General features: G+C 28.7%; 1 protein-coding gene across 1 annotated transcript in view; it reads right to left on the bottom strand.

Moving 5' to 3' along the window:
* Positions 1-16,379, bottom strand: part of LOC133665035 (high-affinity choline transporter 1-like) — a 31,322-nt gene extending 14,943 nt beyond the window's left edge. Inside the window, exons 1-3 of the mRNA XM_062070191.1 lie at positions 16,338-16,379; positions 15,778-15,989; positions 3,866-3,979 (exon numbers count right to left, since the gene is read on the bottom strand). Coding sequence (XP_061926175.1) covers positions 3,866-3,979; positions 15,778-15,961 — 298 coding nt within the window. The 5' untranslated portion in view covers positions 15,962-15,989; positions 16,338-16,379. The remainder of the gene's footprint in view (positions 1-3,865; positions 3,980-15,777; positions 15,990-16,337) is intronic.

Genomic DNA, 16,379 nt, shown 5'->3' with positions numbered 1-16,379 from the left:
TACATTATACGCATAGGTTATTAGCAGCATGATAGAAGGTAAAAACAGGTGTGTATTAAATGGTGACTTTTTTATGGTGAATGGACGTTTTTTTTTTATAATATCCACAAAGTTCAGTGAACATTTCTGTTGACGTTTTGTCTTGGTTGGATTTTTTTTTTTGCACCATGACTAGGGAAGGTTGTTTGCATTGGGTCATATAAATACATTATACGCATGGGTTATTAGCAGCATGATAGTAGGTAAAAACAGGTGTGTATTAAATGGTGACTTTTTTTATGGTGAATGGAAGTTTTTTTTAAAATATCCACAAAGTTCAGTGAACATTTCTGTTGACGTTTTGTCTTGGTTGGATTTTTTTTTTTTTTTTGCACCATGACTAGGGAAGGTTGTTTACATTTGGTCATTTAATACATTATACGCATAGGTTATTAGCAGCATGATGGAAGGTAAAAACAGGTGTGTACTAAATGGTGACTTTTTTATGGTGAATGGATGTTTTTTTTTTATAATATCTACAAAGTTCAGTGAACCTTTTTTTTGACGTTTTGTCTTGGTTGGATTTTTTTCGTTTTTTTATTTTTTTGCACCATGACTAGGGAAGGTTGTTTGCATTGGGTCATATAAATACATTATACGCATCGGTTATTGGCAGCATAATAGAAGGTAAAAACAGGTGTGTATTAAATGGTGACTTTTTTATGGTGAATGGACGTTTTTTTTTATAATATCCACAAAGTTCAGTGAACATTTCTGTTGACGTTTTGTCTTGGTTGGATTTTTTTTTTTTTGCACTATGACTAGGGAAGGTTGTTTACATTTGGTCATTTAATACATTATACGCATAGGTTATTAGCAGCATGATAGAAGGTAAAAATAGGTGTGTACTAAATGGTGACTTTTTTATGGTGAATGGATGTTTTTTTTTTATAATATCTACAAAGTTCAGTGAACATTTTTGTTGATGTTTTGTCTTGGTTGGATTTTTTTCTTTTTTTTCTTTTTTTGCACCATGACTAGGGAAGGTTGTTTACATTTGGTCATATAAATACATTATACGCATAGGTTATTGGCAGCATGATAGAAGGTAAAAACAGGTGTGTATTAAATGGTGACTTTTTTATGGTGAATGGACGTTTTTTTTTATAATATCCACAAAGTTCAGTGAACATTTCTGTTGACGTTTTGTCTTGGTTGGATTTTTAAATTTTTTATTTTTTGCACCATGACTAGGGAAGGTTTTTTGCATTGGGTCATACAAATACATTATACGCATGGGTTATTAGCAGCATGATAGAAGGTAAAAACAGGTGTGTATTAAATGGTGACTTTTTTATGGTGAATGGACGTTTTTTTATAATATCCACAAAGTTCAGTGAACATTTCTGTTGACGTTTTGTGTTGGTTGGATTTTATTTATTTATTTTCTCACCATGACTAGGGAAGGTTGTTTGCATTGGGTCATATAAATACATTATACGCATAGGTTATTAGCAGCATGATAGAAGGTAAAAACAGGTGTGTATTAAATGGTGACTTTTTTATGGTGAATGGACGCTTTTTTTTATAATATCCACAAAGTTCAGTGAACATTTCTGTTGACGTTTTGTCTTGGTTGGATTTTTTTTTGTATTTTTTTTTGTATTTTTTTTTTTTTTTGCACCATGACTAGGGAAGGTTGTTTGCATTTGGTCATACAAATACATTATATGCATAGGTTATTAGCAGCATGATAGAAGGTAAAAACAGATGTGTATTAAATGGTGACAAAAATAGCAGTATCAACATTTTAGTACTTTTAAAATGAACGAGAGATACCAGCAAGATGCAAATGCAAGATTTCTTATTCGACTCATGGCGTCTCACGGGCCAATTTGAAGACGTCGCAGGGGCTACACTTGTAATTTGGACACCCTTGCTCGAGAAGGACGATAAAAGTCACCCTAAAACAGGAGTTTTGCAGCCCGTGGCTAATTTTTTTTAACGCACAATTTTAAGCATTGGAATATTAGCATTGTCAGAATAATTGTATCTAAATTATCACACAACTTTGTGTTACATTGAGTTCAGCTCGCCCTGCCAGAGGACAAAAGCTGCCTTTGATGCTACCAAGCAGAAGGTTTGTAAAACTCCACTGTGTAGGATGGGAAGCAACATGAAGGTGTTCTGTTTCTTTGATGCATTGTAATCCACGGAAATATTTTGTCCTGACCCGAGATCTACAAAGCGGAGAGGAAGCAGAGCCTGACTTCCCCCCTCCAGGCACCTCTTCTTTGAACTCTTTTACGACCTTTTCTTTGAACCGACCTTTTCTTTGAACTGTTTTGTAATCAAAGGCGATGGCTGTTTACGACCCCCGTCCCTTTAGAAACAGCTGTTGCCATGTAATCAGGGAAAGTCCAAATAAAAGAGGAGGCGTACAATCTTTCGTCAGAGCGTGGTGACTCTGTCCAAGGGTACAGGTGTACGCGTTTCTCCTCACTGAGCCAAATTTTATTCTGTCTCTGTTTGATTCCTTGCTTCTTGTCTTGTTTAATAGATGTCATCAGTGTTTGAACCTGACAAGCATGTTATCTTTTTTTTGTGCTTGTTTTGCAGGTGTACACCTCAGCATCAAATATTTTGTTACTTGACGAATGTTAGCATGCTACGTTAGTTTGCTAGTTTTTTTTTTTTAAGCTAATTTTGTATTTACACCTCAGTCATGTTTTGGTACTTGATGTATGCTAACAGTAGCATTGTAGCATTTTAAACACATTCGTCAGGTACACACCTCAGAGTAATATATTTGGGTACTTGATGCATGTTACAGGTTGCATTTTAGCATTCTAGCTTTTTTAGCTAATTTAGCAGGTATACACCTCAGTGTCATATATCTTGTTACTTGACAGATGATAGCATGCTAACATTAGTCAGCTTGCTTTTTTTTTTTAGCTAATTTTGCAGATATACACCTCAGTCATATCTTTGGTACTTGATGTATGCTAACGTTAGCATGCTAGCATTTTAAAAACATTCTTCAGGTACACACCTCAGAGTAATATATTTTGGTACTTGACGCATGTTACTGTTAGCATTCTAGCTTTTTTTAACTAATTTAGCAGCTATACACCTTAATGTCAAATACCTTGTTACCTGACAGATGATACCTGTTAGCATGCTAACATTAGTATGCTCACTTATTTTGTTTTTTGTTAAGCTAATTTTGTAGATATACACGTCATCTATGTTTTGGTACTTGATGCATGCTAATGTTAGCATGCTAGCATTTTAAACACATTCTTCAGCTGTTTTGGCTAATTTAGCAGGTTTGTGCCTCAGTTTTAGTTTTAGTATTTCACTAATGCTAACTTTAAGCATGCTATAATTAGAATAATTGTATCTAAGTTATCACAAAACTTAGTGTTGAAATTAGTTCCCGGCGAGAAGACAAAAGCTGTCTTTGAACCTACCAAGCAGACGGCTTGTAAAACTCCACTGTGTAGGATGAGAATCAACATGAAGGTGTTCTGTTTCTTTCATGTATTGTAATCAAGAGAAAGATATTGTCTGACCCAAGAACAACAAAGAGGAGAGGAAGCAGGGCAGGAACCGCTTGTTTGAACTGTTTTACAACCTTTTCTTTCAACTGTTCTGTAACCAAAGGCGATGGCTGTTTACGACCCACGTCCCTTAGAAACAGCTGTTGCCATGTAATCAGGGAAAGTCCAAATGTGACACTGTTGAAATGTACACCAAATCATATCCAATACATATTATGTAGAGCACAAGGAAGTGTTTTAAATGTAGATATTGATGTTTTCCTTTAAAGAGAGGATGACACACATGCGCTGATGACACACGGCTACAGTGGAGCGTCACTCACCAACCACGAGACTGAGGGCGTATCCAAAGGGGGCTTGTGCCCAAGCCAAGCCGTTATCCGGGAGATAAACATACTCAGCAGTGCCGTTAATGTATCCTCCTCCCACCCAAGTTGCTGAAATCACATTTTAAAAAGGCAACACGGTAAGCACATTTTTAATAACGAATATTATTATGTTTTATTATTACCTACGCGTGGGGCCACTCCATTAGGTACACCTAACGAGCTCCTGAAATTATTTTAGAACACATTTTCTGACTGGTGACTAGTGACGTCATCCATGGGGCTGATTGTGAATAATTAACACGTTCATCCATCCATCCATTTTCTACCGCTTATTCCCTTCGGGGTCGCGGGGGTCGCTGGAGCCTATCTCAGCTACAATCGGGCGGAAGGCGGTGTACACCCTGGACAAGTCGCCACCTCATCACAGGCCAACATAACATACAAATTAAATACCATTAATAACATAAAATAGTTTCCATGTAATGCGGCTGATTGTGAATAATAACACGTTAATAACATACACATTACGTTAAATAACGTTAATAACATAAAATAGTTTTCATGTAATGGGGAAAATTGTGAATAATAACACGTTAATAACACACATTAAATAACATAAAATAAAAATAGTTTTCATGTAATGGGGCTGATTGTGAATAATAACTCGTTAATAACACACAAATTAAGTAACGTTAATAACATAAAATAGTTTTCATGTAATGGGGAAAATTGTGAATAATAACACGTTAATAACATACACATTAAATAATGGCAATAACATACGTTTTTCGTGTAATAATTGTGAATAATAACATGTTAATAACACACATTAAATAACGGTAATAACAAAAGTTTTCATGTAATGGGGCTGATTGTGAATAATATGTTAATAACACACATTAAATAGCGTTAATAACAAAATAGTTTTCATGCGATTGTGAATAATAACACGTTAAAAAAACAAATTAAATAACGTTAATAACAAAGGTTTTCATGTAATGGGGCTGATTGTGAATAATATGTTAATAACACACATTAAATGGCGTTAATAATAAAATAGTTTTCATGCGATTGTGAATAACAACACGTTAATAACATACACGTTAAATAACATTAATAACTTAAAAGTTGTCAGGTAATGGGGCTTATTGTGAATAATAACACGTTAATAACATACACATTACGTTAAATAACATTAATAACATAAAATAGTTTTCATGTAATGGGGAAAATTGTGAATAATAACACGTTAATAACACACATTAAATAACATAAAATAAAAATAGTTTTCATGTAATGGGGCTGATTGTGAATAATAACACGCTAATAACACACAAATTAAGTAACGTTAATAACATAAAATAGTTTTCATGTAATGGGGAAAATTGTGAATAACAACACGTTAATAACATACACATTAAATAATGGCAATAACATACGTTTTCGTGTAATAATTGTGAATAATAACATGTTAACAACACACATTAAATAACGTTAATAACAAAAGTTTTCATGTAATGGGGCTGATTGTGAATAATATGTTAATAACACACATTAAATAGCATTAATAACAAAATAGTTTTCATGCGATTGTGAATAATAACACGTTAAAAAAACAAATTAAATAACGTTAATAACAAAAGTTTTCATGTAATGGGGCTAATTGTGAATAATATGTTAATAACACATTAAATGGCATTAGTAATAAAATAGTTTTCATGCGATTGTGAATAACAACACGTTAATAAACTAATTAAGTAACGTTAATAACATAAAATAGTTTTCATGTAATGGGGCTGATTGTGAATAATAACACATGAATAACACACACTAAGTAATATTAATAACAAAATAGTTTTCATGCGATTGTGAATAATAACACGTTAATAACACACATTAAGTAATATTAATAACAAAATAGTTTTCATGCGATTGTGAATAATAACACGTTAATAACACACATTAAAAAAATAACAAAATAAAATAGTTTTCATGTAATGGGGCTGATTATGAATAATAACACGTTAATAACACACATTAAATAACATTAATAACAAAATAGTTTTATGCGATTGTGAATAATACGTTAATAAACAAACGAAATAACGTTAATAACATAAAATAGTTATCATGGAATGGGGCTGATTGTGAATAATAACACGCTAATAACATACAAATTAAATAATGTTAATAACATAAAATAGTTTTCATGTAATGGGACTGATTGTGAATAATATGTTAATAACACACATTAAATGGCGTTAATAATAAAATAGTTTTCATGCGATTGTGAATAACAACACGTTAATAAACTAATTAAGTAACGTTAATAACATGAAATAGTTTTCATGTAATGGGGCTGATTGTGAATAATAACACATGAATAACACACACTAAGTAATATTAATAACAAAATAGTTTTCATGCGATTGTGAATAATAACACGTTAATCACACACATTAAATAACATTAATAACAAAATAGTTTTATGCGATTGTGAATAATACGTTAATAAACAAACGAAATAACGTTAATAACATACAATAGTTATCATGGAATGGGGCTGATTGTGACTAATAACACGCTAATAACATACAAATTAAATAATGTTAATAACATAAAATAGTTTTCATGTAATGGGACTGATTGTGAATAATAACCCGTTAATAACATACACATTAAATAACGTTAATAACATAAAATAGTTTTCATGTAATAGGGAAAATTGTGAATAACAACACGTTAAAAACATACAACTTTTAAATAACGGTAATAACATACGTTTTCATGTAATAATTGTGAATAATAACACGTTAATAACACACATTAAATAGCATTAATAACAAAATAGTTTTCATGCGATTGTGAATAGTAACACGTTAATAAACAAATTTAAATAACGATAATAACAAAATAGTTTTCATGTAATGGGGCTGATTGAGAACAATAACAAATTAATAACACACATTAAATAACATTAATAACAAAATAGTTGTATGCGATTGTGAATAATAACACGTTAATAAACAAATTAAATATAGTTGATAACATAAAATAGTTTTCATGTAATGCGGCTGATTGTGAATAATAACACGTTAATAACATACACGTTAAATAACATTAATAACTTAAAAGTTTTCAGGTAATGGGGCTTATTGTGAATAATAACACGTTAATAACATACACATTACGTTAAATAACGTTAATAACATAAAATAGTTTTCATGTAATGGGGCTGATTGTGAATAATAACACGTTAATAACACACATTAAATAACATAAAATAAAAATAGTTTTCATGTAATGGGGCTGATTGTGAATAATAACACGTTAATAACACACAAATTAAGTAACGTTAATAACATAAAATAGTTTTCATGTAATGGGGAAAATTGTGAATAATAACACGTTAATAACATACACATTAAATAATGGCAATAACATACGTTTTTCGTGTAATAATTGTGAATAATAACATGTTAATAACACACATTAAATAACGTTAATAACAAAAGTTTTCATGTAATGGAGCTGATTGTGAATAATATGTTAATAACACACATTAAATAGCGTTAATAACAAAATAGTTTTCATGCGATTGTGAATAATAACACGTTAAAAAAACAAATTAAATAACGTTAATAACAAAGGTTTTCATGTAATGGGGCTGATTGTGAATAATATGTTAATAACACATATTAAATGGCGTTGATAATAAAATAGTTTTCATGCGATTGTGAATAACAACACGTTAATAAACTAATTAAGTAACGTTAATAACATAAAATAGTTTTCATGTAATGGGGCTGATTGTGAATAATAACACATGAATAACACACACTAAGTAATATTAATAACAAAATAGTTTTCATGCGATTGTGAATAATAACATGATAATAACACACATTAAAAAAATAACAAAATAAAATAGTTTTCATGTAATGGGGCTGATTATGAATAATAACACGTTAATAACACACATTAAATAACATTAATAACAAAATAGTTTTATGCGATTGTGAATAATACGTTAATAAACAAACGAAATAACGTTAATAACATAAAATAGTTATCATGGAATGGGGCTGATTGTGAATAATAACACGCTAATAACATACAAATTAAATAATGTTAATAACATAAAATAGTTTTCATGTAATGGGACTGATTGTGAATAATAACCCGTTAATAACATAAGCATTAAATAACGTTAATAACATAAAATAGTTTTCATGTAATAGGGAAAATTGTGAATAACAACACGTTAAAAACACACAACTTTTAAATGACGGTAATAACATACGTTTTCATGTAATAATTGTGAATAATAACACGTTAATAACACACATTAAATAGCATTAATAACAAAATAGTTTTCATGCGATTGTGAATAGTAACACGTTAATAAACAAATTAAAATAACGATAATAACAAAATAGTTTTCATGTAATGGGGCTGATTGAGAACAATAACCCATTAATAACACACATTAAATAACATTAATAACAAAATAGTTTTATGCGATTGTGAATAATAACACTTTAATAAACAAATTAAATAATGTTGATAACATAAAATAGTTTTCATGTAATGCGGCTGATTGTGAATAATAACACGTTAATAACATACACGTTAAATAACATTAATAACTTAAAAGTTTTCAGGTAATGGGGCTTATTGTGAATAATAACACGTTAATAACATACACATTACGTTAAATAATGTTAATAACATAAAATAGTTTTCATGTAATGGGGAAAATTGTGAATAATAACACGTTAATAACACACATTAAATAACATAAAATAAAAATAGTTTTCATGTAATGGGGCTGATTGTGAATAATAACTCGTTAATAACACACAAATTAAGTAACGTTAATAACATAAAATAGTTTTCATGTAATGGGGAAAATTGTGAATAATAACACGTTAATAACAAACACATTAAATAATGGCAATAACATACGTTTTTCGTGTAATAATTGTGAATAATAACATGTTAATAACACACATTAAATAACGTTAATGACAAAAGTTTTCATGTAATGGGGCTGATTGTGAATAATATGTTAATAACACACATTAAATAGCGTTAATAACAAAATAGTTTTCATGCGATTGTGAATAATAACATGTTAAAAAAACAAATTAAATAACGTTAATAACAAAAGTTTTCATGTAATGGGGCTGATTGTGAATAATATGTTAATAACACACATTAAATGGCGTTAATAATAAAATGGTTTTCATGCGATTGTGAATAACAACACGTTAATAAACTAATTAAATAACGTTAATAACATAAAATAGTTTTCATGTAATGGGGCTGATTGTGAATAATAACACATGAATAACACACACTAAGTAATATTAATAACAAAATAGTTTTCATGCGATTGTGAATAATAACACGTTAACAACATACATTAAATAACATTAATAACAAAATAGTTTTATGCGATTGTGAATAATACGTTAATAAACAAACGAAATAACGTTAATACCATAAAATAGTTATCATGGAATGGGGCTGATTGTGAATAATAACACGCTAATAACATACAAATTAAATAATGTTAATAACACAAAATAGTTTTCATGTAATGGGACTGATTGTGAATAATAACACGTTAATAACATACACATTAAATAACGTTAATAACATAAAATAGTTTTCATGTAATAGGGAAAATTGTGAATAACAACACGTTAAAAACATACAACTTTTAAATAACGGTAATAACATACGTTTTCATGTAATAATTGTGAATAATAACACGTTAATAACACACATTAAATAGCATTAATAACAAAATAGTTTTCATGCGATTGTGAATAGTAACACGTTAATAAACAAATTTAAATAACGATAATAACAAAATAGTTTTCATGTAATGGGGCTGATTGAGAACAATAACACATTAATAACACACATAAAATAACATTAATAACAAAATAGTTTTATGCGATTGTGAATAATAACACGTTAATAAACAAATTAAATAATGTTGATAACATAAAATGGTTTTCATGTAATGCGGCTGATTGTGAATAATAACACGTTAATAACATACACGTTAAATAACATTAATAACTTAAAAGTTGTCAGGTAATGGGGCTTATTGTGAATAATAACACGTTAATAACATACACATTACGTTAAATAACGTTAATAACATAAAATAGTTTTCATGTAATGGGGAAAATTGTGAATAATAACACGTTAATAACACACATTAAATAACATAAAATAAAAATAGTTTTCATGTAATGGGGCTGATTGTGAATAATAACTCGTTAATAACACACAAATTAAGTAACGTTAATAACATAAAATAGTTTTCATGTAATGGGGAAAATTGTGAATAATAACACGTTAATAACATACACATTAAATAATGTCAATAACATACGTTTTCGTGTAATAATTTTGAATAATAACATGTTAATAACACACATTAAATAACGTTAATAACAAAAGTTTTCATGTAATGGGGCTGATTGTGAATAATATGTTAATAACACACATTAAATAGCGTTAATAAAAAAATAGTTTTCATGCGATTGTGAATAATAACACATTAAAAAACAAATTGAATAACGTTAATAACAAAAGTTTTCATGTAATGGGGCTGATTGTGAATAATATGTTAATAACACACATTAAATGGCGTTAATAATAAAATAGTTGTCATGCGATTGTGAATAACAACACGTTAATAAACTAATTAAGTAACGTTAATAACATAAAATAGTTTTCATGTAATGGGGCTGATTGTGAATAATAACACATGAATAACACACACTAAGTAATATTAATAACAAAATAGTTTGCATGCGATTGTGAATAATAACACGTTAATAACACACATTAAAAAAATAACAAAATAAAATAGTTTTCATGTAATGGGGCTGATTATGAATAATAACACGTTAATAACACACATTAAATAACATTAATAACAAAATAGTTTTATGCGATTGTGAATAATACGTTAATAAACAAACGAAATAACGTTAATAACATAAAATAGTTTTCATGTAATGGGACTGATTGTGAATAATAACACGTTAATAACATACACATTAAATAACGTTAATAACATAAAATAGTTTTCATGTAATAGGGAAAATTGTGAATAACAACACGTTAAAAACATACAACTTTTAAATAACGGTAATAACATACGTTTTCATGTAATAATTGTGAATAATAACACGTTAATAACACACATTAAATAGCATTAATAATAAAATAGTTTTCATGCAATTGTGAATGTAACACGTTAATAAACAAATTTAAATAACGATAACAAAATAGTTTTCATGTAATGGGGCTGATTGAGAACAATAACACATTAATAACACACATTAAATAACATTAATAACAAAATAGTTTTATGCGATTGTGAATAATAACACGTTAATAAACAAATTAAATAATGTTGATAACATAAAATAGTTTTCATGTAATGCGGCTGATTGTGAATAATAACACGTTAATAACATACACGTTAAATAACATTAATAACTTAAAAGTTTTCAGGTAATGGGGCTTATTGTGAATAATAACACGTTAATAACATACACATTACGTTAAATAACGTTAATAACATAAAATAGTTTTCATGTAATGGGGCTGATTGTGAATAATAACACGTTAATAACACACATTAAATAACATAAAATAAAAATAGTTTTCATGTAATGGGGCTGATTGTGAATAATAACACGTTAATAACACACAAATTAAGTAACGTTAATAACATAAAATAGTTTTCATGTAATGGGGAAAATTGTGAATAATAACACGTTAATAACATACACATTAAATAATGGCAATAACATACGTTTTCGTGTAATAATTGTGAATAATAACATGTTAATAACACACATTAAATAACGTTAATAACAAAAAGTTTTCATGTAATGGGGCTGATTGTGAATAATATGTTAATAACACACATTAAATGGCGTTAATAACAAAATAGTTTTCATGCGATTGTGAATAATAACACGTTAAAAAAACAAATTGAATAACGTTAATAACAAAAGTTTTCATGTAATGGGGCTAATTGTGAATAATATGTTAATAACACACATTAAATGGCGTTAGTAATAAAATAGTTTTCATGCGATTGTGAATAACAACACGTTAATAAACTAATTAAGTGACGTTAATAACATAAAATAGTTTTCATGTAATGGGGCTGATTGTGAATAATAACACATGAATAACACACACTAAGTAATATTAATAACAAAATAGTTTTCATGCGATTGTGAATAATAACACGTTAATAACACACATTAAAAAAATAACAAAATAAAATAGTTTTCATGCAATGGGGCTGATTATGAATAATAACACGTTAATAACACACATTAAATAACATTAATAACAAAATAGTTTTATGCGATTGTGAATAATACGTTAATAAACAAACGAAATAACGTTAATAACATAAAATAGTTATCATGGAATGGGGCTGATTGTGAATAATAACACGCTAATAACATACAAATGAAATAATGTTAATAACACAAAATAGTTTTCATGTAATGGGACTGATTGTGAATAATAACACGTTAATAACATACACATTAAATAACGTTAATAACAAAATAGTTTTCATGTAATAGGGAAAATTGTGAATAACAACACGTTAAAAACATACAACTTTTAAATAACGGTAATAACATACGTTTTCATGTAATAATTGTGAATAATAACACGTTAATAACACACATTAAATAGCATTAATAACAAAATAGTTTTCATGCGATTGTGAATAGTAACACGTTAATAAACAAATTTAAATAACGATAATAACAAAATAGTTTTCATGTAATGGGGCTGATTGAGAACAATAACACATTAATAACACACATTAAATAACATTAATAACAAAATAGTTTTATGCGATTGTGAATAATAACACGTTAATAAACAAATTAAATAATGTTAATAACATAAAATAGTTTTCATGTAATGGGGCTGATTGAGAACAATAACACATTAATAACACACATTAAATAACATTAATAACAAAATAGTTTTCATGCGATTGTGAATAATAACACGTTAATAAAATAATTAAATAACGTTAATAACATAAAATAGTTTATGTAATGGGGCTGATTGAGAATAATAACACATTAATAACACACATTAAATAACATTAATAACAAAATAGTTTTCATGCGATTGTGAATAATAACAGACATTAAATAACGTTAATAACATAAAATACATAAAATAGTTTTCATGTAATGGGGCTGATTGTGAATAATATGTTAACACACATTAAATAGCGTTAATAACAAAATAGTTTTCATGCGATTGTGAATAATAACACGTTAATAAACAAATCAAATCACTTTAATAACAAAAGTTTTCATGTAATGGGGCTGATTGTGAATAATAACACATGAATAACACACATTAAGTAACATTGATAACAAAATAGTTTTCATGCGATTGTGAATAACACGTTAAACAAATTAAATAATGTTAATAACAAAAGTTTTCATGTAATGGGGCTGATTGTCAATAATAACACGTTAACACACATTAAATAACATTAATAACAATAGTTTTCATGCAATTGTGAATAACACGTTAAATAAATTAAATAATGTTAATAACATAAAATAGTTTTCATGTAATGGGGCTGATTGTGAATAATAACACATTAATAACACACATTAAATAACAATAACAAAATAGTTTTCATGCGATTGTGAATAACAACACGTTAATATACAAATTAAATAACGTTAATAATATAAAATAGTTTTCATGTAATGGGGCTGATTGTGAATAATAACACGTTAATAACACACATTAAATAAAATTAATAACAAAATAGTTTTCATGCGATTGTGAATAATAACACTTTAATAAACAAATTAAATAACGTTAATAACATAAAATAGTTTGCATGTAATGGGGCTGATTGTGAATAATAACACATGAATAACACACATTAAATAACAATAACCAAATAGTTTTCCTGCGATTGTGAATAATAACACACATTAAATAACGTTAATAACATAAAATACATAAAAGTTTTCATGTAATGGGGCTGATTGTGAATAATAACACATTAATAACACACATTAAGTAACATTAATAACAAAATAGTTTTCATGCGATTGTGAATAATAACACACACATTAAATAACGTTAATAACATAAAATACTTTTCAGGTAATGGGGCTGATTGTGAATAATAACACACATTAAAAAACAATAATAAAATAGTTTTCATGCGATTGTGAATACTAACACGTTAATAAACAAATTAAATAACGTTAACATAAAATAGTTTTCATGTAATGGGGCTGATTGTGAATAATAACACATGAATAGCACACATTAAGTAACATTAATAGCAAAATAATTTTCATGCGATTGTGAATAATAACACGTTAACAAACAAATTAAATAATGTTGATAACATAAAATAGTTTTCATGTAATGGGGCTGATTGTGAATAATAACACATAATAACACACATTAAAAAACAATAACAAAATAGTTTTCATGCGATTGTGAATACTAACACGTTAATAAACAAATTAAATAACGTTAACATAAAATAGTTTTCATGTAATGGGGCTGATTGTGAATAATAACACATGAATAGCACACATTAAGTAACATTAATAGCAAAATAATTTTCATGCGATTGTGAATAATAACACGTTAACAAACAAATTAAATAATGTTAATAACATAAAATAGTTTTCATGTAATGGGGCTGATTGTGAATAATAACACATAATAACACACATTAAAAAACAATAACAAAATAGTTTTCATGCGATTGTGAATACTAACACGTTAATAAACAAATTAAATAACGTTAACATAAAATAGTTTTCATGTAATGGGGCTGATTGTGAATAATAACACATTAAGTAACATTAATAGCAAAATAATTTTCATGCGATTGTGAATAATAACACACACATTAAATAACGTTAATAACAAAAAGAACAAACTAGTTTTGCAGCACAAACAAACGGGACAACTTTGGGGGGGATTTTGACAAGGTGGGGGCGGGGGGGGGGTGTATGACGTCACTAGTCAGAAAAATGTATATTACAATCGCTTATATTTACAACTTGTATAACTTAACTAAACCGTAATGGCACGAATGCCAATGTTTACAGCAGTGCTATTTTAATATTGACAACGACCAGGGGGGCCAAACAAAAATTATATTTTAACAAAAACATATACATTTATTTTAACGAGGTTTAATGTAATAGTAGTTTGTAGATAATTGTTGTGCTGGTGTACCTAATGAACTGGCCGTCGGCGTCCATCTAAATCAAACGTGTCAACAAAACTCCTCAAAACCAAAACATGTTATTTCAGTAGTGAAAGTGAAAGTAAACAAATATGTGTATTGCAAAAATTACAAAACATGTTATTTCAGAAGTGAAAGTGAAAGTAAATAAATATGTGTATTGCAATAATTACAAAACATGTTATTTCAGAAGTGAAAGTGAAAGTAAATAAATATGTGTATTGCAATAATTACAAAACATGTTATTTCAGAAGTGAAAGTGAAAGTAAATAAATATGTGTATTGCAAAAATGACAAAACATGTTATTTCAGAAGTGAAAGTAAATAAATATGTGTATTGCAATAATTACAAAACATGTTATTTCAGAAGTGAAAGTGAAAGTAAATAAATATATGTATTGCAATAATTACAAAACATGTTATTTCAGAAGTGAAAGTGAAAGTAAATAAATATGTGTATTGCAATAATTACAAAACATGTTATTTCAGAAGTGAAAGTGAAAGTAAATAAATATGTGTATTGCAATAATTACAAAACATGTTATTTCAGAAGTGAAAGTGAAAGTAAATCAATAATTACCCGTCATGGTAAATCCCCCGACGAACAAGCCGATGTCTCTGCCTCCCACCATGATGGTCTCGCTGCGGTCCGTGCCCTCCGCCTCCCCCGAGTGTTTGTTCTTCCACGCCGCCCAGATGCCCACGAAGAGGATGAGCAGGTAGAAGACCGCGATGGCCACCAGTCCTTCCACGTGGATGGTCATGGCCGCGCAGCGAGGACGCACGGAGGACCTGCGTGGGTGCGAGTACGCGCGCGCATGTGCGTAAAGAATAAAACATGGTTTGTACATCAAATGAGGGACGGAATGTCACAATTACGCAAATACATAAAACGCATTAAAATGTGGGGAAAAAAATGCTCATAAAACACATAAAACAAGACATTTGATTTTAAAAGAAGTTATTAAAAATAAAAGAGTGGTTACAATTATGTTTGCGTTACTTTGTAATGAACCAAATCCGTGCGTAATTTGGCGCATTACGCACGTAGACGTGACTTCTTCCGCGACCACGTTAGACTTGCAAAAAAAAAAAGGTAAATATTATGACAAAAAGGTTAAAAAGTATTTTCCAACGTACCTGAGGAGCGTCTAGAAACATGTGCCGACGGCTCCGTGGGAG

Source organism: Entelurus aequoreus, linkage group LG02 (assembly GCF_033978785.1).
Source record: "Entelurus aequoreus isolate RoL-2023_Sb linkage group LG02, RoL_Eaeq_v1.1, whole genome shotgun sequence".
Classification (NCBI taxonomy): Eukaryota; Metazoa; Chordata; class Actinopteri; order Syngnathiformes; family Syngnathidae; genus Entelurus; species Entelurus aequoreus.
The sequence above is the reverse complement of the archived record's forward strand: the minus strand, read 5'-3'. Positions and strand labels throughout refer to the sequence as shown.